Source organism: Tiliqua scincoides, chromosome 1, assembly GCF_035046505.1.
Source record: "Tiliqua scincoides isolate rTilSci1 chromosome 1, rTilSci1.hap2, whole genome shotgun sequence".
Taxonomy (NCBI): domain Eukaryota; kingdom Metazoa; phylum Chordata; class Lepidosauria; order Squamata; family Scincidae; genus Tiliqua; species Tiliqua scincoides.
This window is the reverse complement of record NC_089821.1, coordinates 275852687-275877535: the sequence shown is the minus strand read 5'-3', so window position 1 is coordinate 275877535 and position 24849 is coordinate 275852687. Positions and strand designations below refer to the sequence as shown.

The following is a 24849-nucleotide window of genomic DNA, read 5'->3' as shown; positions in this document are numbered from 1 at the left end:
AGCTGTACTAATTGGCCCCTTCTCCAGTGACACAGATTGGGACTCACCTGGCTTCTAGAATCCATGTGAGTTGGAGCTAACAGACTTGGGTAGTCTGTACATTGAATAAAAGAGTTGTGCAGGTGTGGCACCCATCCTTTTCAGATTGCTATTGAACAGTTTGGAAACATTATTCAGAGCTGCTTCGTGAATGCTAGTACTGTTTGGATCACAATACAAAGATGTTATGTGTTGAAGGGATCCTTGCTTGTTGCTGGAATTTGCTTGCTGTTTCTTGGCACCAGTTCTTACTGCTGAGGAAACAAGCTGTTGTTCGCTTTTAAACTTGGCTCTTCACTTTGATTGTGAGAACTTCTGCCATGAAAATAACAAGCAAAGCTCCATCTGCAACTGATGCTCTCTTCTATCAAATGCCTATAACTTTTTTGTATTGTCGCTACAGATTAAAAAGCAGCTTTGATGTTAGGAGATAGTTAACTATTCTGTGAACCATGTAGTTTTCTTCAGTGTAATCGTTTTTTGCAAACCTGTATGGAGTTCTAAAAAAATCAAATGCTAAAAGTTTGAGAGAAACTAGGAAGATCATATTAGGCAATATGAAAATGAGCAGCAAAAACATGGGAGAGTACAGTGTGGTTTGGGACAGTCTACATTGTAAGCCTCATTTTATTAAGCAGCACATGATCCCTGTGGCTGAAATTCTCTTACTTTTGTATAGCCACTAACAGTCTTGAAGAAAAACTTTTATTCTCAGCCAAATTTTGAGCTGCCATCATCTCTCTGATACATAGGTTTGCCTTTCAGGTATTGCTTCCTGTCATCTTGTTACTAGTTTTTGATTAAAGGGAGTTTTTTTAATCTTTGACCCATTTTCCTCCTCCTACAGTATTCCTTTTAAATTTTGACCTTATTTGGATGCAGTATTTCATAGTGGTCATATTGGACATTTTTATGTTGAGTAGATAAAAGGAATAAAATGGATTGAAGAGTTTTTCATAGCTCCCTGCAGATGTCTCACTTTGAACCTTGCCTTGGCAGGCTCACCTGGAAGGTAAAAAGATTTCAGAGTTCATAATGGTTATGGTAAACTTTTGACTGAGTACAAAAGTTATTCTTTAAACAGTAGATATAGCTGCGGTAGGGGAGAGAACTTTGTAACTTAAAATAAAAATGAGTTGTCTTGCTGTTCCTTAAGTAACGCACCAGTGAAGTGTAGGCAATGCATCCTCCACACAGTGTCAGTGGATGTAATGTTGAGCCCCACTCTTAACAACTCAAAGAAATGGCAGGAAGCCCCTGCACATACGAGCTGCTAAACTTGATTGTGTACTAAATGAGCAGTCATTTAGGCTATGTATTTTTATGTGGCTGCTGTTTTTCCCTCCCCACAAATAACCCATTTGGCTCTCCAAAGCACTTTTTGTTTCCCCTTCTGGTGTGAACATGATCAAACAGCAGGACTTTAGTATAGCAAAGGGTGAAATGAGGAAAATGCATGGGAAAATCAAAGTAAATGGGTGAATAGTCATGTGTTTAACCAATTTAATCTTAGATATTAAGTGTGAATGATATCAGCTCGAATGAGAATCCTGAAAGCTGATGTTAATCATACAGTATACTCACATATTTCACTTCTCCAATTTTCAGTATTATGGCCTGCAGATCTTGGAAAACGTGATAAAAACAAGATGGAAGATTCTTCCAAGAAACCAGTGTGAAGGTAGAGTTTGTTCCTGAGTAACTTCTCAGTAAAATTGTTTAGATTCATAGTAACACTGTATGCTGCAGTGTTTGGCATTGCACTGACCACTTATTTTCAACCATGTATTTTCTGAAGGATTGGGACTTGGATTGTATAATGTGATACTTTCAACCCAGTAGTAACCAACTTTCCAACTGTTGCAGCCCCAGGTGAGGGAATGAACACCTTGAGAAAACTTCTGTGACTGTGTCCTTTTGACATAGCTGCATCAACACGGGAAAGTTAGTTGGGATTGGACTGTAATTCATCTACATTTATGCGTTTTATGTATGTTTATCCTGCTTTTCACTAGCATACTTTAAGACAGCCATCAGTACCTTAAAAGACAATGCAACAATCTTAAACTAATAAAATTCACTACAAGAAACATTTGGAGACATAAGAACATTCCAAGAGAAATAACAATTATCCAGTAAAGGCCTGATGAAACAGTCAGGGTCATTAAATCTATCTTAAAAGCTGAAGGAGAAAAGGGCATTTTGAATCTTTTGTTGGAGGGAATTCTAGAGCTTTACAGTTATTATCAGGGAGGCCCTGACCATGTATATACATGCCATCAAGTTAATGTTTTTGGGTTGAAATATGCCATAAGTCTTAGACTTGACCTAATATCCAAACGTTGTTTGCTTGCATATTAGACTTCAAACCCACATGTCCTGATAGTCACTACCCACTAACCCATTGGTTTTTTGCTTTGTGTGCTGGTGATATCAGTATGCATTCTTCAGGTCCACTTGTCCTTATAAGTTTGAATAGTTACTTGATCTTTGTACTTCAGTTCTCCATTCCTCACCCTGTTGTTGTGCTTGAGCAATATTGTTTTTACCACAGAAGCAACTAGTTACGCCGGGGGTGTCAAACATAAGGCCCGGGGCCAGATGCGACCTGCGGAAGCTTTTTATCCCGCCCTCTTGCTCTCAGCTACTGAGTAATGCTGAGGTGTTAATGCTGTAAGGGCAGCCCACTTGAAAATTGGGCTATCTTGTATCTTGAAATATGATCAAGATTTGTGTATTTTCTCATTTGCAGCTAATGAGTGAGAAAAAGTGCTTATTTTTGGTTATGAACAGTTTAATGACATCACTTCCTGCCTAATGACATCACTTCTGGCCCTCAGCAGGTATCATGAATGCTGTTCAACCCTCAGTATGAAACGAGTTTGACACCCCTGGTGGTGCATTACTGATATGAACTTACAACAGGGAAAACTTAAGATTTTATGTTTTGGGAGATGTATAAACTGAAACCTTGATAATAAAGTATTTTGACAATACTTATAAACCTAACCTAAGAGTGATCCAAGTCTCGTATAGCTGCTATCAAATTGATCACATATCTTTAGACCTGAGGTTTTCAGTCTGTGCCTTGGCAATGGTCTGGGGAGGTAGAGAAAGCCCCCAGGGGCATTGTGAAGCATCTCAGGGAGCAAAGTGAACATAGCAGCTCAGCTGCTAGTAGTGGCCTCCCTACTTGCTGCTTTCATGGGAAAAAGTAACTGCTGTGAATAAGGTGGGCGGGGCAATATGAGGTAAGGGGAGTGTGAAACATGGTGAAGAGGGGGGGTGGAACCTCCCCAGCATCAGCAGCCATTTGGAGAAGGCTTGACTGGCAAGGAGGCAAGCAGGAGCCTCCTCTGTACTGGGAGGGAAGCTTCGCTCCTGGTACAAAGAAGGCTCATGCTCACCTCCTCGCCAGCCAAGCCTTCTCAAGACCCAGGGGAGCCCGAGACCAGAGAGGATCTGACTGGCAAGCTCATTCAGCATAGGACCTTGTTTACTGGCTGGGTCCTCTCTGCAGCAGGAGGAGAGGAGGCTGGCCAGGAAGGGGTGCTACATTTGATCAGCACAGAGCCCCCTCCAGCTTCTGGTCTCCTTCCCAGTCAGGAGGGAGGTGTGCGCCATCTTCCTAGCAGACTAGGAGGGAAGCTAGAGGAGGCTCCACAAGTAAATGCACTCAGCAAGGGGCTTCCTTCCACCTAGAAGGGAGGGAGCCCAGTACTTCATCCTATTCATACTTTCCTGGGAGTAAGCCCTACTGACAGTAATGGGACTTACTTCTGTAAGTAAGGGACTCTCACAGCTGTGGAACTCTCACAGCCCAATCCTATGCATGTCTACTCCGAAATGTCCCATTAGAGTCAATGGGGCTTACTCCCAGGACAGTGTGGATAGGATTGGGCTGACAGTCTGTTCTTAGTCACGGGGTGAGGGGAGGGAAGGTTCAAATGCCACAGTCTGCATTCCTCTGTCTAGTGTGGGGAAGTGGGGTGGCATCTGTGTGTGTTTCAGTCAGGGTGTATGTGTGAGCATGCCCCCACTATCTACTATGGTGGTGAGTTGTGGTCTCACCCTGTGGCAGCTTAGCCCAGAATCATCACCTCTTTCTCTTCTTCCTTCCCCCCAAAAAAGAAAAAAGCCACACTTGATCAGTCAAGCTTTGTCTCCCAAAATGATTAAAAAATAAAAATACATGTTATTTTTCAGCCATCCCTTTTTCTCCTGACTTTTCCCCCCCCTTTTTGACATCCCACATTGGCTGCTACTATAAGATAAACAGTCTCTGGCATCATGATCCTAGGCATGTCTACTCAGAAGTAAGTCCCACTGTCTTCAATGAGTCTTACTTCCAGGAAAGTTTTTAGGATTGCAGCCTGGGTCTCTGTTTCTCATTTGTTTGCAATAAGCAGAATCACTCAAAACAAAGTCTATTCCTCCCCCAGCAAATTTCTTCACTTCTCCCCCCCCCCCTTATGAGAAACAAAAAAGTCCCTTTCCAAAATCCTCCAGGTTTGCTGCTAACAAACTTAGGGTGCTGGCAGCTCTGGCTTCTCTAGTTTTTTGTTCCCTGGTGCCTTCAAATTCACTTTTTCTATGGTTGTTTGTATAATTATAACACCTTCATCCCAATTTTGGAGGTAATTGAAGTGGGGTCTTGTAAGCCTCTTTGGGTGCCCTTTGGGGAGAAAGGTGGAGTATGTATAAATAAATAAATGGGGAGCCATGACCAATGGCCACAGGGATCAGGGGAGCCATAGGCTGAAAATATTTGAGGACCACTGCCTTAGGCTAATGTTTTTCTCGCTTTACTAGGAAGGATATAAAGGTTGAGCCTCATTATTCCAAGCACTCACCTGGATGGAAAAAAACATAGCAAATCAATTTAAAAAACAAAGTTTCTTTGCTCCTGTGATTTAAAAACAGCCTTGCTGACCTTTGTGATGTAAGATAAGTCATTAAGAAGACAATCCATTAATCAGTCCTCCTCTAAGGGCTTACAAAGGTGCTTCACTCAGCCCCTCCCTTCACAATGCAAAGTGATCACCTTTCTTTCACATGCTGGGAGGGGTCACCTGGAGAGAAAAGGATTGATGGATGTCAGCCTTCTGTCCTCTCTCTCTCATTAAGGAGGCTATTGTTAAAGGGCTGCTCAGTTTTTTAAACTGATTTTAAAGGGATGTATTTTTCCCCTTTTCCAGGGATCAGTACATTCCTTCTCAATTGCAGTGGCCATTCCTGTTTAGTCAAATCCGTGTATAAATAGGCTGGACCTGTAAATGTTGGAGAGTTACAGTGACCTGGATTTCTGAAGAGAAAATGTTGTGCTGATAGAGTTGCACAGATGGCAGAAAGGGAACCATAATTGCTGGGTGTTTCTGATAAGCTCTTAGGTGGGTTTAAAGGGCAATTTGACCATGAATGTCAGGATTGATGACTATGTACTACCCCCACTGCTCAGTTCTGTATTTCCAACAAATGGGAATGTGTGACAGTGCTATGTGGGTCTGCCTTCTAGTTGATTCCTCAGAGCTGTTTACTCTGCACTAAACAGCCTACAGCAGTATGCATAGTATCAACATTTTGCTCTAGATCTGGTGGTTAGTGGGTTTGTTTGCTGAAGCAAGCAACAATATGATGGTAGCGCCAATGTGCTGGTTCAAGTACTGACAAGAGTAATATTCTGTGACGGTCATGTGTAAAAAAGTCAGGTTTTAGTTGCAGCGAAAGACAGTGGTTCTCAAACTGGGGTATCATGATGACCCAGCCAGATAGCCCTTTCCTCTGTGTCGCTGCCTCCCCCTGCCTCTTCAGGGCACAATCACCAGAATCGCGTTGCTTTGGAGGGGCACACGGGCTTCCTTCCACTTACCAGAGGCTGGAGCAGGGCCCCCCGAAGCACACAGTCACTCAAAAAAAAAAAATCGTGACCCACTTCTTGGTTTTGGTTGCGAAAGTGGATCACTGGCATTATTTTGAGAGTTTGTGTGCTTTGGGGATGCTGTGGAGGCTGACTTGGGGCTCTCGGCACCCCTGGGAGCCTGCTCCAGCTTCCGGTAAGTGGAAGAAGCCGCTAAGCCCCTCCAAAGCGATGCAGTTCTAGCAATCATGTTGCTGCCTCCCCCTTCCTCTGCAAGAACTTACAGCAGGGCTCAAACTCCCTGAGAGTTTGAGAACTGCTGACCAAAGACGTACAGTTCTGAAGAGTAGTATTCGAAAGACCATTGATGCATTGCTGATTTTCCTTTTGTGCGGTTGTTCCAAACGGTGGGTTGGGACTCACCAGTGGATTGCAGCCCAATTTTGTGTGTGTTGCAAAACTGACGTGCTGATAGCTGAAAAGGAAAATATATTGAGCCCTATGGAAAGCTAAACTGAGCCACATGTGCGTGTTTTCTTGTGAGTGGATGAACATACCTTGGCTCTTGTTAAAGGCTAAGTGAAGGGGAACACAATACCACCAGAATGAACATGATCCAATAAACATGAAGTTCAACAAATACTCCAGAAGGTGGCCACCCCAATAGTATGAGCATTGGCCACCCCAATCCAATGAACATGAAGTTCAACAAATCCTGCAGAAGGTGGCCACCCCAATAATAAAAAGGATAAAAACAGAGACTTGAGCGGCTGGTAAAGTACAACTTAAAAAAAAAAAGTCATATAAAGCTAGGTGGGTTCTGATAGTGTTTGTGGGTCTTGGTGCTAAAAAGTTTGAGAACCACTGTTGTAGCATATGTTTGTGTTTGGTTTGTGATCAAGAGTAAAAGCAATTTACAGACATTCCAACTTAAGGACAGCCTCATTGCACTTGTGCAGGTGCAGTCCCTCTGCTCTGATTTTTTTGTGCAGGTATGATAGCGTGGTTTTTGAGAGAGAAAGATTATGCTGTGTTCTTGGAGATGAGCAAGCGGGGTTCAGGAAATGCTACTCTTGTATCGATTATTGCTTTACTTTGGCATCATTGATAAGTAAATATGCATTAAATGTTCCTGGCACCTTATATGCAGCATTTATAAATCTAAGAGCTGCCTTTGACTCAGTGTCTCACGCAAGACTCTGGAATAAATTGAATTCTACATCTATGCCTAAAAGATTGTTAAAATTAATAATTTATATACTGGAAACTCCTTATATGTTAAACAAAGATGGAGCTATTTCTCGCCCCATATCTGTTGAAAGAGGGGTTAGGCAGGGATGTGTTCTTGCGCGGCATTTATTTAATCTCTATCTCAATGACTTTGTTCCTAAATTACTTGATTTAGATATACATGCACCATGCTTAGATAACGTTCCAGTTCCTGCCTCATTATACGCTGATTATTTTGTTCTATTGTCCAGAACTCAAATTGGTCTTAAAACATGCCATTAAAGCATTTATTGCTTACTGTAGTGAAGAACTATTAGAAATAAATGAGGATAAATCTAACATATGGTTTTTACTAAATCAAGAAGAAGGACCAATGAAAGATGGAAAATTGGTCCGTACAAGTTGCAACTGGTTAGTGAAATTCATTATCTTGGAATAGTGTTCCAATCTAACCTTTCATGGTCCAAACATATACAGTATCTTAAAGGGAAAATTGAATTGACACTACCAGCATTGGGAAAATTTTTTTACATCAAAGGAGGACAGTATGTGCCAGCACTCCTAAAGGCATATAAAGCAGTGGTATTGCCACGTATGTTATATGGCTCACCGATCTGGTTTTTGGAACCAATAGAACAGCTTGAGCAACTCCAGCAAGTATTTTTTTTTGGAAGCTTTTAGCCATACCCCCATGTATAGCCTCTGAAGTTATACACTTGGAATTGGAACTTCCAAAGATTTCAACCTTGATTTGGAAAGCCACTATCGGATTTAAATACAGACTTACAACTGCTGAAAACCTTCCTATTTTCACAAAACTAGTAGCACAAGAACGCTGCTGGGTAAAATGGAATAACAACATTAATATGAAAATATGTGAGCTGGGCCTACAGTCACCAGAAAAATTCCGTGGAAGAAGCCATTCGCTGCTTGTTGAAAAGCAATTAATTCTCATTTTGATGTGAATTATGGAATGTTTCAAGAAGTTCCTGACTGAGCTCTTAATGGTTGGGATACAACTTTTTGGCAGATGGTCGTAGAAATGTATCAGATGAATAGAAGTAGCCTCAAGGTTGGTAGGGCACAATTCAGATTGTATGTTTGAAATTTTAGTCATTGATTGATGTGGCTAATGACTGACTTGAGATAGAACTCTACAGCGAACATTAAATTGACATATCAAAGATGGCTTAAGTGCTTATTCTAGAAAAGAAGGTGCAAAGTACAGGTGTGCAATATAGCATAATAAGGTCCTGAGTATTTTAAGGCTCTGAGATTATTGTTTATAGCCATTGTAGTCCAAATGATGAGGCTGGAACCTGATTTGCAGTGTGTGTGTTGCATAAGCACTTCTGAATATGGCTGATTGCACAAGGCAGCACTGTAAAGTGGTACTTGGTGGCAGCAGCAGATAGAGGCATACCATGCACACTCTGTCCTTGAGAAGGCACAGCTTCATTAAAATTTATAGCAAGAAATGCACACTCAAATTCAGCAGCCCACAGTACTCTCATAGTTGCACTATGTAAGTGTGGATTGTACTGCACTTAAGCACTCAAATCTTCTTAGTGTGGAATAGTTTAGTCTGGGCTTGAAAGTAATTCAGGGTCCAATCCTATCCAACTTTCCAGTGCTGATGCAGCTGCATTGCAGCCCCAGGTAAGGAAACATACCAGGGATGTGCAAATCCACTGTGGCTACACTCTATCCCCCAGTCCCCACCACTTTGACTCAACTTGTGTGCAAGTCCTGTTGGGTGACCATGGGGACTTGCCCAGAGTATTTTTGGGATTATATTTGACTCAAATCACAAGTCTTTTTGATACATGCGTCAGGCACTTTTTGATACATGTGTCAGGCACTGAAGGCGGGAGGGGGTGAGATGGACTAGGTGAGAGTGGGGACAGAAGTGGCAAGGGAGAAGGGTTGTGTGCAGCAGTTGGGAGGGTTACCAGTATAACCCAGTTCTTCACAGCTGAACTCAGAATTAGTCCCATTGCAACCAGGCATTCAATGAGCTTGCTGGAGCCATGAGTTTCTCTTTGATGTCTAGGAACTACTCCCTCAACTTTCTTCCCTTAAAAACTTTTGTCCAATGATCTTTGGTTCCTTCAGAACTAGATAAGAGTGCCAGCTCCCACCTCTCCACCCTGCCTCTTGCTCAATGCAAAACAAAACATTAACATTTCCCTGGCTGGAACTTCCCTGCTGCTCACCAGGTCTGATGGCCCCACGAGGTCTTTCTTATCACAGAAAAAGTAAGCAAGCACACCCAGACACAGGAAGACTTGGGTCTGCATGTGTGGGGACTAAGTGCCAAATTAGTGACCTCGGACTCAAGTTGTTGCCAGAACCGTCAGTGCAGGTGACTTGAGTCTGCATGAGTCAGCAAAAAACTTGGTTTTTGCAACTTGAGTCACCTGACTCAAATTCGCATCCCTGGAACAGAACATACCTTGAAGAGGCCTCCATGACTGCCCCACCCCACTGCATGACACAAAAAACACTTTGAGTAATGTGACTCTTAAGGTGGAGAAGAAGGGAAGGAGAAGAAGAGTGGAGAAGAAGGGAAGAAGTGTTGCATCATGGGATAGAGAAGGACCTTCAAGGCAGTGTTTGCAATTTTAATAATACTAAAGATTTAGTTTACTCCTGTGTCTTTCAAGCAGAGGGCCATATAAATTTTGGCTCTATGATGGGCTCGAGCAGGTCAGGTATAGAAAATATGTACATTCTGTATATAACTACAAGTTTTCATAATAGGAAAAAAAGCTATATTTTCAGCTGTTGTGCCGCTTGCTGGACCACTCGGGGAGAGCAACCCAATCCAGCAATAGCTTCATCCAGTAGGAGAGACAAAATATGGTGATTGGGTGAAGGAAGAAGTAGGGGTTTACAGTAGGCTCAGTCAGAATTTGTAAATAGTATTGATATGGTACCAGTCTTGCGAGTATCATTATTGGCATAAGAGATGACAACTTTGCACAAGAGTGGGCTGCTTGTCCCTCAGTTGGGGCTATTTTTGTCTCTCAAATATGTTCAAGTCAGGCAAGATAAGTGCCACGTGGTCACCATGGCAGTGGTTTTATTGTGATGTACTGCTCATGGTACTAGTACTGCTGGTTGAAAAGCATTGCTATAAAGGGGTGTGTCTATACTAGAAAGTATAGTTAGTTGGTGTTACATTCTTTAGCTGACTCACATTGTGTTGCTGTACCACATATTTTGGGATGTAGAATTCTATGGTGGTTCTACAACATGATACGCAGTAATTGAAGCATCTGACTTCCTTGTGGTCTGTAAGGATATCACTAATGTGATAATTAATTTGTCTGTATTCACTCTTGTGTAATAGTTAGGTGGGGTTGGGACAGTACAAATATGAGAGTTGAAGAATAGTTTTGAAATCAAATTTTAAATAAGACCAAAATTAAGTGCAGAAAGCTTTTAAGGTTGTTGGGATAATGGCAGCTTATCCAGCCTTCCAACATGAACTCCTTGCGTTATAGTAGTTTTCCCTACCTTACCTGTATCTAATAAAACTACAGCATTTATTTAAGTAGCAAAATGTTACTGCTTAGATAATGTTTGAGATTTCTGTTCCTGTATTCCTGCACTTTTGTCATACCATCTAGGAAACATTTGCCAGATGGCACTATTCCAGCCCTAGTTTGCCATTTTACTATTGTCAAAGTCCAGAGGCGCTGCCAGCAACCACGTGCTGATCCAGGCTAGCAAGGCCTAGTGCTTAGCACTCACTCTGTTCCCATTTCCCTCTCTTCCCCTTGTTTGGAGATGCAGATTACTGGGGAAATGTCTTGGCAGTTGAATCCGCTGCCACCAGCCCAGGAGATCAGGCTACTCCCTGGGCAGAGCCCCTCTCCTAGAATAATATTTAACCTCAGGGATCTAACAAAAGCACTCACACAGTACAGGTATGTCCTTAGCATCTGCAGGGGCTCCATTCACCAAACCCCCATAGACGCTGAAATCCATGGATAAGACATCTGTAGTCCAACGTGCTCTCTGGGGGCACAGGGAGGTTGGACGCAACCTACCCGTGACTCCGAATGCCTACCAGAGTCTTTCAGCAGGTACTTCCATTTTTTGTGAAAACTGGAAGTGCCTGCCAGAATGCTCCAGCAGGCATTCTCAGTTGTGGGACAGTTGTGCACAGTCTCCCTGTGACTCAAGAGCTCCCTGGTGTGACCTCTGGTCATGTCTGGGAGGTGTGGGTTTGAAACACCCGATTCGTCAAATCTGTGGTTAAGGAGGACCCACTGTAGTACCTGCAGAGCAAGGAGACGTGACAATCTATTTTTTTCCCTTAACAAGGCAGACTCAGAATAATATGCAAATAGTTTATTAAAATACTGTTTAAAAAAAGATAACAAATCAAATTTGGCTAAAAAGGATTATTAATTCAAAACAATACTGGAGCAAGGTAGGAATATCAGTCCAACAAAGCCAATGGTACTGAGATGCTGCTGAATCTCACACATGTACTTTAATTCAGCACTGGCTGGAAGCTTGTAACAAGTCTGTAATGCAGAGACAGGAGACAATCCAAAATAAAATCCTTACAGTTTCTGACTAAATACTGTTCCTTAACTGTTAGTACCTTTGGTGGAACCACCAGCTTTCTACACACTCATCCTGTGAGGGCCTCTTCTTTCAAGAGCAGTTCATAGAGTGAGGTTTTGGGATCCTGAAACAAAAGGGGTGACTTTCTTCCACTTGGGGGTGTTACCCTCATCTGTAATGATGTTACCTGTTACCTCATCTCTGCCTAGAAGAGTACCGGGTCTGAAACTTGATCAGCCCATATGACCTGTCTTGGCTGCTTTGAAAAGACAAAATCTTTAACTGCCCAATGGAGCTATTTGACCTTTGATTTTTAGGTAAGAATTAACCTTATACAATGACTGGATTACATTGTCATGTAGTTCTAGGTTTTTTTTTAAATCAGGAATTACATGCATAGGAAACTATATTACAGTGAGTCAGACAAGTGGTTCATCTAACACGGGGCTGGCCGAACCCTGGCCCGAGAGTCAAATGCTGAGTTCGGCCGAATCCTTCCCTCCTGTGATGGGCACACTAAGTTCCAGAGTGCCGTGTCTCCCCCTGTCCCCAGGTCAGGACAACACAATGCTCCAGCAAGTCACATTTTTGCGGAAATCGGGGCACAATACCCGCTGGGTCACTATACCATAGACATGGCTGGCTGGAGCGTTTGCAATGCGACAAGTGTAGGTCGCACCGGGAACATATTCCAGATGCGCAGTGGTCTGCACTTTAAGCACTGCTGATCTAACACAATATTGTTGACACTGACTGACAGTGACTTACCAGGGTTTCATATAAGAATTATTCTCCACCCTACCTGGAAATACCAGCCCTACCTGAACCTGAGACTTTATGCTTACAAAGGATGTTCTCAACAAATGAGCTAAAGCCCTCCCTTAAATTGGAATCTTACCTTTGTATAGATGGACATTTTCATGATTGCAGCATTAATTGTTATCTAAATGGCAGCTTTTTAATTTTCAGCTTCTTTTGAAGTTGGTGTTTCCTTGGTTACGGTGACTGTAGAGACACAGGTAATCTCTACCTGTGCTGTATCTCCTCTTGAGAAAAAGGCACACTTTTTAGCAGCATTCTAGTTCTTGACCCTTCTGACGAGCAGAATATATCATATAAATTAAGCTTATTTTGTGTTGACTTTATGACAGAGCTGTTAACCATTCAGAAACAGACTCTGCAGGTGGGTACTTTTGGGCTCCTAGGATCCTTCAGTTGGTTTACATGCAGCACACCACTTCAGGATTGCTGTTGTACAAGTTGCAAAATTGAATTTGCTGGTGAAGAATGTTTCATTTTTGTACAAAATGTGTACACACTTATGATGATGATGTGCATGAAGACGTAGTGTTACTAGTATGTGTTTTCCTTACTCTATTATAACATTTAAACCTGCTTGCGGCAATTAATTTTAGTGTACTTTCCTCACAACGTTTTCCTGAGATTGTCATATCTTGCATTGTTCAAGCAATAAAGGATTGCAAACTTTCTGCTTCAAAAAGCAGCAGTTTTCATGGTAACTACGTTAGCATTCGTATTTGCAGTCATGAATCATTTGAAACTACTGTCTGCCTATAAATAGGTCTGATAGTTGCCAGGCTTGTACTCATTCAGTACTTTGCATGGAATGTGGCAGAATCCAAGAATCCAATAGGATCCTTGAAACATGTTTTCATTATTCAGAAGGGTCATTTCTAGCTCTTGTCATTGTAGAGCTGTGTTAGAAGGCAGATATTTGAGCAACCTGTCAAGTGAAAAACTGTGTCAAACAATTACTATAGCACAAGGTGGAGTGTTGCAAATGCTCAAGATAGTAATGCAGAACTCTTGTTAACTTTCTTACTTCTGCTTTGAAATGGTTGGGCTTCTAACCAGATTCAGTGCTCAAAGACATTCTTGCACGTATCAGAGTAGAACTTGGTTCTGCCTCCATCCTGTTTCTTCCCGTATAATAATAAAAACATGGTCCCAGTCTCCTTCTAGTTTAACAGAGATTTTGCTTTCTCTTGGAACAGTAGAGGAAAGGATGCCATAGAAAGATAATGTTAAATAGCTTTTTTTAATATTTACATTTGAGTGGTTGGCTTCTGCAAAACAGATTCTTGTCCATTTCTCTTGCCTGTTTTTTGGCAGGGAGGTGATCCTTGTGTTTATAGTGGAGTAATGATGCATCTGTATGTAAGATCTATTTGTAATCTCTTGGATTGCACAGTATTAGTATGGATGTGTTTCAGATTGCCAGGAGAAAGGAATGATTTAAATCAAAATGGAAATAGTAGCTGAATGCCTTTATTAGAACCATCTACAACTGCAAAACACTGAGCTTTAAGTTTCACAAGCTGTTCTTGGTCTCAGTGAGGGGTGGGAGAGAGGGCATCGTGCACTGTTTCACAGATTTAACAATGATTCAGTATGTTCTTAGCAGACTAGTTAGATCGTATAGTATTAAAAAATCTGCTTGCATACTGGGATGAAAGAAGCCATGGCCACTCTTTGAAAATATAGAAGCCAGTGGTTATTAAATCGCCAGCACTAGTCAGAACTTAATGGGCTCTTTGTAAGGCAGGAAGCAGAAATGAAAAATGTGGTGGTCATATATTCAGATGTCGTATGGTGTCAGTCGAACCCAGCAGCATGGGTTTTTCAAGGGAGCATTTTAGTTGAAATACTTTCCAGAACTTTAAATCAGTTGGGATTTGATTTAGCATGTTCTGTATTTTTGTGCATGTACAAGTGAGAGAAACAGATAAGCACATTTACATTCTGTTCCCCAGATGGCAAAGCTTGATGCCCAGGGCAGTTACTGCACATGCATGTAAAATATAGAATAAAATGGCAGAACAGTTGCTGTAAAACAGAACTTAAAACTTACTCTCTAGGGTAGTTAACAAAAATTAATTACAACTTTGAATTGGTATAATTGTCTTTATGCCTATTCACTGGGTAACTAATTTTGTGTAATTCATTTTTAGAAATGGAAACTTCCACCCCGCATCACTGTTGGCTAATGGTTGAAAAAATGCTTTTCTCTTCCCTTAGATCAGGGGTGTCAAACTTGTTTCATGAAGAGGGCCAAAGTTAGCATTCTGCTGAGGGCAAGAAATGACATCATTAAGCAGAAAGTTATGATGTTAACAGATGATGGCCAGAAATCAGCACTTTATTCTCGTATAGAAACTCATTAGCTGCAAATGACAGAAGACAAAATGTGCCAATCTTGTTCATATTACGATATGAGAGATCCCAATTACGCTAGGAGAGCCCAGTTACAACAGGCCAGATAAATTATTCTGGGAGCTGCATTTGGCCCGTGGACCTTATATTTGACCCCTGCCTTAGACAGTTGTGTATAAAATCAGTATGATTTGGCTTTTGTTGGGCCTAATAAGTATTCGAACACTTTCTGTTTGGATCATACTCTAGACCTAGTGATCTAACGTGGTTGTCTAGCTTCTTTAAAATCCACTTTTTCATTATGTTAAGCATCCCATCACTACTTTAGATATTTCCTAAACAGATGTGTCTACTCATTGCTAAATATAATCATTGAGCCATGTTCATTTAATTGTACAGGGTTTGTTATTGGGAGGGTGCACTTTAATTCTTATTCACTCATATTTTTATTTACTTATAGAATTTGTATCCTGCCTTTCTATCCAATGAAGGACACTCAAGGCGACTCACAATTAAAACTATATTAAAAACATAAAATGTACACACACATATAAAAGACATTTAAAAACAATAAACACAATAAAACCTGGATCCTGAATTAAAATACATTCAAAAAGTACCATGCCCCCTGTTGTCAGCTTAAAAAGCCTCCCTGAATAAGTAGGTCTAAAGCCCCCACCGAAAGGACTCTAAAGAGGAATCTAAATTTTTGCCATTTTAGAAAGTGTCACAGGATACAGTGCATATCTTCTTAGAGAGCACGCTCATGGTTTATCAAAGTCTGTGTGGTACCTACAGGGAGCTTATAAAAATAGTCTTTTGCATGCAAGCTAAAGTAGTACAGTCAAGGATTGTGCTAGCTTGTTCTTCATAGTATGTGGAACAGCTCTGACATTGGCTTAGCCATTAGTTCCCAACTTCCCTAGGGTAAAGAATATCATACTGTAGGGAAGTATGATCGCTAGGAATTTCTAGCAAAGAACTAGAAATTTATGGATGATAGTGATTATCGAACATAAGAACAGCCCCACTGGATCAGGCCATAGGCCCACCTAGTCCAGCTTCCTGTATCTCACAGTGGCCCACCAAATGCCCCAGGGAGCACACCAGATAACTAGAGATCTCATCCTGGTGCCCTCCCTTGCATCTGGCATTCTGACATAGCCTATTTCTAAAATCAGGAGGTTGCGCATACACATCATGGCTTGTACCCCGTAATGGATTTTTCCTCCAGAAACTTGTCCAATCCCCTTTTAAAGGCGTCCAGGCTAGACGCCATCACCACATCCTGTGGCAAGGGGTTCCACAGACCGACCACGCGCTGAGTAAAGAAATATTTTATTTTGTCTGTTCTAACTCTCCCAACACTCAATTTTAGTGGGTGTCCCCTGGTTCTGGTGTTATGTGAGAGTGTAAATCTTCATCCATATTTGGCATCATTCCTAACTTTGGGGCTCACACTGTCTTGGTTACTCTCATAAATGCTCCTGTGCTGGGTGACAGTAAGCTTCCCTATCTGTTTCTTCAGGACCTCTTGGCTTTTTTAAATACCATAAACCAGCCATTTTCAACCTTTTTCAGTTCACAGCACACTGACAAGGCACTAAAATTGTCAAGGCACACTACCAGTTTTTTACTTACATTAAATTACTATATTACAGTTAATCTTGAAGTAATAAAATTAATACAATTAAATCATTACATGACAAAAAAATTGACAAGAAGCATGGAGAAGGAAGTATATGTGGTTTCTGAAAAGGAGGAAAAATTCTATGTTCAAATTCTTATCAAAAGTGCCAGAAAGTGTTGGCAAAGACAGGGCAGGTTGATCACATAGTGGAAAATGTGGGTGAGGGGCAGTGAGAAGACATGATTGAAACAAGTGCAGGATTAAACTGGGGGTGAGGGAGAGAGAGAGAATGAGAGAACGGGCCTACTCAGAAGAAAGCCCCGTTATAGTCAGTGGGGCTTACTCCCAAGAAGGTGTGGATGGGATAGCACCCCTAGAGCCCAATCCTATGCATGCCTGCTCAGAAGTAAGCCCCATTATAATTATAATTATAATTATTTTATATAATGATATATATTATAATTATAATGATTATATAATGACCATTATAGTCCATGGGGCTTACTCCCAGGAAAGTGTAGATAGGATTGTGGCCCTGCGCCCCAAAGTGCAGGGAGGGTCGCTTTGGGGAGTTGCAGGCAAACTGGCAAGGAAAAGGGACTTTCAGTGACCCTGAAACCTTAGTTTGGGGGCCTCAGCAAACTTGCTTGCCTACTTCTGGCTCCCTCTTCTCACTCACTCTGCAGCTCCCACCTCCTGGCTTCTCTTGTTGGCCAATCAGCATGCAGGCAGGCTACAACCTCCTTGCCCAACCCTATGCATGTATACTCAGAAGTAAGCCCCATAGTAGCTAATGGGGCTTACTCCCAGGAAAGTGAGGATCAGGTTGCAGCCTGAGTTGTTCTCAGTGGCAGGAGCAAGCTCCAAGCAGACTCTTCAGCTGCTGCGTGGGATGCAAAGCAGCCGAGACCAGCCCCTTCCTTGGCTGCTCCCTTGCTTGTGCTGCCTGCTTCTCCTGCACGCGGTCACGCAGCTGCTGCCTGCCTCCTCTGATCCTGCAGCACACCTGAGGCAGCCTCATGGCACAGCAGTGTGCCGCGGCACAGCGGTTGAAAACTGCTGCTGTAAACTATGGCAGCAGTTCCCAAACTGGGTTCCAACCCACTGGTGAGTCACTAGCTGATTTTCAGTAGGTCACAAACCTAGCAGAGTAGTGCCCCCCCCCAACATGCGACACACGCTGGTGGCGCTTCCCATTGACTGATCAGAATGCACAGGCAGAAGGCAGCTGGCAGGGTAGTTACTTATTCACACTATTTCCTGCCACTTTTCACCCCTCCCTCACAACAAACCAGCTTAGGGAGAGGGGGTCATCCCTGCAGAAGCAAGCCCAACCAAGTAAACTGAACATGGCAGAGCTCTGTGAGCTGAGGTCCAGGGATTATGCACGTGTGCGTGAGAGAGAGGTGGAGGGGCTGCTCGGAATGCAGGGGCAGAAAGCAGCTGGTCCCATTACTTCAGAGCAAGAGAACCACGGAAGTAGGGGGTGCCAAGGCACACACTGTTTCCTGCCACTTTTGTGCCCCCCCCCCCGCAAGAACACAATAAACAGTTTAGGGCTAGAGAGTCATCCCTGCAGAACCCAGCTCAAGCAGGTGAACTGAATGCAGCAGGACTCTGCAAGCTCAGGGAAGGCATTGTACACGTGTTTGAGAATGGGGGCAGGGTTGCTTGGAATGTACAGGCAGAAAGCAGCCAGGCCGGCTCCTACCAGGACAAGCATTCAGACCATCGCATACTCCAGGTGTCTATGCTGTTGTGAGATGTTTGCATACCATTAAGGTGAAGGTGCGTACTACTTTATTATTCCCCAGTTGTTCCAGTAATCAGTTTTAGTCATGAACAGTTTTGTTATATTACTCCAGTGTGCCTCCACTTCTAATGACATCACTTCCTGTTTAATAATCTCATTTCTGGGTCTTGTAGGTGTTCGGTAGGTCCCCATAGGCTGTCATTTTAAAAAGTGGGTCCCTGTGCTAAAAGATTTGGAAACTACTGAATGTGATATTCTTCTGACATTGTCTGACAGGTTGGGAAGTTTGCTGTACATTGCAGTACTTCTGCTACTGTCAGGTAGGGAGCTCTTTCAGGGTTGTCCCAAGAGGAGGTTTGGTGTGGCTTAGACTTGTTGAATCTGTCCTGTTGATGCTGTAAAATTCCATCTTGTGTCTGATGCTCTTTAAACGGCTGAAAGGGATAAGGTGTCTTCAATATGCTGACGACACACTGCTCTATTTATTCTACTCAGAAGAAATAGGTGAAGCAGTGGGTATCTTTTGAGGGGTTAGGGATCAGTGAGGAACAAGATGTGGGCAATCAAATGAAGCTCAGTGCAGATAAGATCCTCTAAGTCAGCATGGTCCAATATGGGGGGTTTGCATGCAGCCCACAAGGTCCTTTTTGGTGGCCCCTGAAAGTCCTGCTGAAGCCCCCTTACTGCCTCCTTCTGCATCAGCATTTTAGAGATCAAAAAGCCCTGCCATACCTACCGTCGCTTTTGCTTCCTTCCTACTGAGCCGGTCCCGTGACTTTGGTGGCTCAGAACCCAGAAGTAATTGATGATGATGTCATCAATCACCTTCAGTTATTTCTGCATCTGTGCAGTTGTCTGCCTGAAGTTGAACCCTGATATAGGTTGTGATCTAGAGATTGTGAAGTTTCAGATGGATCTCTCCAAACTGGGAGAATGGGCAGCAAAATGGCAGATGCGTTTCAATGTAAGTAAATGTAAAGTCAAGCACATTGGGGCAAAGAATCAAAACTTGCATATAGGCTAATAGATTCTGGGCTGTCTGTGACAGAACAGATCGTGGGGTGCTTATGGACAGCTCAATGAAAGTGTCGACCCAATGTGCGGTGGCAGTGAAGGCCAATTCTATGCTTGGGATCATTAGAAAAGGTATTGAGAATAAGATGTCTAATATTGCCGTTGTACAAATCAATGGTAAGGCCACACCTGGAGTATTGCGTCCAATTCTGGGCACCACATCTCAAAAAGGATATAATGGAAATGGGAAAGGTGCAGAAGAGAGCAACCAAAATGTTTACTGGACTGAGGCACCTTCCCTGTGAGGAAAGGCTACAACGTTTGGGCCTCTTCAGCCCAAACTGAGGGGGGACATGATTGGACTGCATACAATTGGGACATTACTCCATGCAGGGGTTGGATAGAGCAGACAGAGAGATGCTTTTCCCTCACATAACACCAGAACCAGGGGACATCCATTAAAGTTGAGTGTTGAGAGAGTTAGGACAGACAAAAGAAAATACTTCTTTACCCGGTGTGTAAGTCGTCTGTGGACCTCCTTGCTACAGGAAGTAGTGATGGCATCTTGCCTGGATGCCTTTAAGAGGGGATTGGACTAATTTCTGCAAGAAAAGTTCATCATGGGTTACAAGTCATGTAGTTATGTGCAAGGTAGAGGTAGGCTGCCTCTAATTGCCAGATGCAGGAGAGGACACTAGGTCGCAGGTTGTGTCTGTTATCTAGTGTGTTCCCTGAAGCATTTGGTGGGGCACTGTGAGATACAAGCAGCTGGACTAGATGGGCCTTGGGCCTGATCCAGCAGGGCTCTTAAGTTCTATGTATTGGTGGATCACCTGAACTAGATAAGGTTTTGTTTCCCCAAAAGGCTAGGTTGACTGTTCAGGAGTACTTCCGAAACCTGCACTTCTCCTGAAAATGTAGCAGCTATGAAGCTGATTTGTCTGCTGCAGCTGATCCTGGGAAATGATGGCCTAGCTAACATGATAAATTATGACTTTTGCCAATTGTTTGGGAAAACCCACTGTTTTGATCATGGGCATTAGATAGCTTGTGTTCTGTGGGTTATTCTTCTACCCTGTTATGAGTTTCTCTGTTCAGTAGTACTCATGTTGCTGCAGTTGGGACATTTCAGATTTTCAGTCTGGGCTGGGATCAGGCAGACCTTTAGTGTGTGTTCTCTACATGACCCTTCCTGGCTACCAAAAGAAGGAGCTTCTCAGCAGTCCAGACTGACCCACCCCAGAACCACAAAGAAGGGGAATTTTCAGGTAAACTCCAGTGTTTTGTTTATGCAATACTTAGCTTTTCAAGTAAACAGGCCATAACAAAATAGTCCAGAGAAACTCCCAATTAACAAGTTGTAGTTATGAAGGTTGGAAACTAGCAGAGCGTTGGGTACTTTCCAGTGTATTGCATAAAGTGCCATATGTATGACTATCTGCCTATTGGACATAAGTTGTGGGTGCATTCTTGGTGCAATGAGCTCCTGTCTGCCATGGAATAAGTTGGTTTCTTTGAAGCCACAGTCACTGATTATGTCAGAAATATGTCAATGATGCCTTCAGGAATAGAGGTTGTGCCTCATTGTTCGCTTGGCTTCAGGGGGAAGGGAGGGGTTGCTTGGAGAGAGAAGAATTGATGAATTGTCAGCCAGCTGTCCTCCCTCTCTCTCATTCATTAAGGAGGCTATTGTTAAGGGACTGTTCAGTTTTTTAAAACTGATTTTAAAGGGGTGCATTTTTCCCCTTCTCCAGGGATCAGCATATTCCTTCTCATTTGCAGTGGCCGTTTGTGTTGAGTCAAATCCGTGTATAAAAAAATCCATGTATAACAAGGCTGGACTGTAGTATCCCATTCAAGTATTCATAGCGTACTAGAGTAACCTTGGAGATCATATAGTCCAACTCCTGCTCAATGCAAGTGATTACAGCATCCCTGACTGCTGGCTATCCAGCCTCTGCTTGAAAATCTCCAGTGAGGGTGAGGCCACAGTTGCATGACACTGGCAGGTTAGTGCTGAACAGCTCTTACAGTTAGCAATTCCTTCCACATGTCTAGCCTAAAACTTCTTTCCTACAGCTTCAACCCATTGGTTCTAGTCTTGTCCTTTGGAGCCACAGAGAGTAAGTCATTCCTTTCTCATGTGTGATAGCCCTTCAGATATTTGGAAAACAGCTATCATATCTCCTTTTAATCCTGTCTTCATGCTAAGCATACTGAGTTGCCCGAACCATTCCTCATAGGATTTGGTTTCCAGATACTTCAGCATTGCCCTTCTCTGATTGCTTTTCAATCATTGCCCTTCTCTGAAGTTGCTTTTGCTTATCCATGTCCTCCCTAAAACACTTGATACCTCCCTCCCAGTTCTTTTAGTGCAACAATCAGGTTGGGCTACCTTCCCTTTGTGGGAGAAGAGTTAAAACAAGAACTGAGCAGCTCTGCCTCTCTCACCACTTCTCCAGGCAGCAGGCCTATAGCTTCCCTGACCCTTCTTCCAGATGTAACAAGAAAAAAACCCTTTTTGTTGTCTTTGGAATCCCTTGTCAACTTAAGCTCATTCTGTTCTTTAGCCTTCCTGATATCCCTGCAGGTGCGGGCTACACTTATGTACTGTTCCTTTGTTAACTGACTTCCCACTTTTTGTACGTGTTCCTCTTGCTTCTCAGTTTTTCCAAAAGCCCTTTGTGCTGTTTCATTGGTTTCACTAGACATCTCCCAGCATTTCTTGTCATGCGAACTGTTTCCAATATGGTCTTCAGTATCTCATTTTTCCAAAAATCTCACTTATCTTGGATCGTTTTCTCCTTTAATAGTTCTAGACACGGAAGACAACATATTTGTTTTCTGAGCTCATTAAAATCAGTTTTCCTTAAGTCCTAAGCTTTCCAGATAAGTAAGTGTATCTGATTATTCCTTCCTTTCCCTCAGTATTAAAAATTCCAAGTTGACATGGTCGGTTTTGCCCAAAGTCCATTCCACTGTCACTTCAACCAGTTTTTCCCTGTCGGTAAGGATCTCTTGTTCCTTCATCCACCTTCTGAATGAGGAAGTTGTTTGCAAGGCAAGCTAAGAATGTGTTGGACCTCCCATTCTTTGCTGAGTGAGACATCTACCAGGATAGTTCTACCAGACATCTACCAGATAGAAATCCTTTGTTACCGTAATGATTTGCCTCTCAAAAAACCTTGGTTATCTGCTCTAGAACAGCATTACCTATAACTTCTGCTTGTTGTCATGGTCTAAAGTAGATTCCATGATAGTATTCCTCTTGTTTCTTTTTAACCTTAATTTTGTCTGGCTTCTGTGCTTGGATTTCTGTGGAGATATATACATTTTTGACATAATGCAACTCTATCAGCAAGTTGCTCTCTTTTGAGCAAGTTATACTCTTCTAGGCTTATATTCCAGTTAATGTGTCCCATCCTTCAAACCTTATTTGCCTTACAATATTGATTTCAGGTTTGTTTTCCATATTCTGTGCATTATAGGCATGATGACCATAAGTATCTCCTCGTATAAGCTTCCCTGGTGTAGTTTCTTGCAAGTCCCCAAATCGCATCCTTTGCAGACCTTTCATCCTTTGTCTCTCATCATCTTGTCTCTATCACCTGACTTTATTACACTCTGTGTTTTGTTCTTTTGTGCCCTTTGCATTTTAATGCCCTCCTGTTGACACTTAAAGTTCTTGCAAATCATTCTTCCCCATTCTCATGAGGTACACTTCATCTCTTGCCTCAAGCTTGTCATAGTATAGACCATGGTCCAAGAAACCAAAGCATTCTCAGCAAGCACCAGCTTTTTATAGCCAGCTGTTTACTTCCAGGATCTTGTTTGACTGGGAGGATAGTTGAAAACACCACCATGCCCCCATCTTCATCTACGTTCCCAGTACCTTGTATTTATCTGAGGGTACTTTGGTCAATATTTGTTCCTATGTGGAACTTCAGGAAGAAGTATTGATCACCTGATTTGATGCATCTGGGCAGCCCTCTCCATTACATCCCAGATAATGTGCATCAGGAAGATGATAAATAATGACCTGCACACAGTACCTTTCAGTACTGAACACAGTACTTTTCATCCGCATCAAGAAGGTGGATGAAGGAACAAGAGAATCTGCTTTCCTGGACTTAATCCTTACTGACGGAATAATTGGTTGAAGTGACAGTGGAATGGACTTTAGGCAAAACCAACCATGTTATCTTGGTACCTCAGTACCTTTCAGTAGGAAATCTCCTATGACCACCACATGATTTGTAGGTTTTTCCCAACCTGGGTAACAGTTATTCTTCCTGCTCTTTGGAGCTTGGGGTGGCAATTCTTATTTGGATGGGCATATTTTGTCCTCTGCAGTGAGAGCTTGGTATTGGTTGCTCAACTATGGTGGCACAGTGTGCCTCCCAATTTTCTTGTTTCTTAGTTGTAACATGCTCCGGCTACCTCTGTGAAACCAGATGTCACTCAAGAGACTCTTTTTCCCTCAGTCTGAGCCTTGCTTGGATGCCAAGAGGCAGTGCTTGGATGTACACTGCTTCTGGGAGACTCAGAAGACCCTCTGGAGGGAAGCAGAGCATCCCCTTCCCTGCAGAGGGTCTGCATTGTGTCAAGTACTGCTTGACAGGGATGCCGCTCCCGACCCCATCATTAAGTGGTGCACAACTGAAAATAAAGCAGAGAATAAATGGATAGTTTTCCCTTCCTATTGAAGGGAAGAAAGATGTCCCCAAGGATATGTATTAGGCCAGTGCTTTTCAATTTGTTCATGAAGGATCTGGATCAGGGAAAACAACAAAGGGACCACAATAGATAGCCTCTGCTATCAAGACATCAAATGAGTTAGAGTGGTTAAAGTAAAAACTCATTATGAAGGTCTTCAAAAGGACCTCATTCCATTCTGAGTGAATGGAACAGCAAAGAAAGGCAAGTGTAGTTTAGTTTCAGTAAGTGAAATTTATGCATATTGGGGCAAAAAATGCCAACTTTGTATATACTGAGGTATTGCGAGTGAACAACTTGGGATCATAGTGGCTAGCTCAGTGAAAACATAGACCCCAGTGTGTGGTTACGGTAAAGAAGAAAAACGTTGTGCAAAGATAATTGGGAAAGGGATCAAGAATAAGATGAATTATATATTTCTATATAGATCTATGTTGTGGCCACATTTGGAATCCAGTTCTGGTTGCCACATCTCAAGAAGGATATTGTAGAGCTGGAAAAGATGCAAAAGAGGGAAACCAAAATAATCAGAGGGTTGGAGCACCTTTCTTATGAGGAAAAGCTAAGTGTTTTGGGGTTACAGGTCTATCAGTGGCTGCTAGTGATGATGGCTGTGTATTAACTCTGGGTTCTGTGGCACTGTGCAAGCAGTTTTTCTTTCCTACACGTGGGCTTCTTGGAGGTAGCTAATGGATCACTGGAAAATAGAATGCTGGATTAGATGGGCCTTTGACCTGATCCAGTAAGGCTTTGCTTATGTTGTGCTTGAACTCATCTGGTGGTGGATGCAAAAGTTGTCTTGTGCATACTTTTCTTATGGGAGAACATTTTGACGAACATCTACCCTTTTCA

The 24849-nt window shown here is 42.5% G+C and overlaps 1 protein-coding gene across 1 annotated transcript in view; it reads left to right on the top strand.

Annotated features, from left to right (window-relative positions):
- The window catches only part of XPO1 (exportin 1), a 60169-nt gene that overhangs the window by 11934 nt on the left and 23386 nt on the right, over positions 1 to 24849 (top strand). The window contains exon 4 of the mRNA XM_066626327.1: positions 1648 to 1720. Within this exon, the coding sequence (XP_066482424.1) occupies positions 1648 to 1720 (73 nt within the window). The remainder of the gene's footprint in view (positions 1 to 1647; positions 1721 to 24849) is intronic.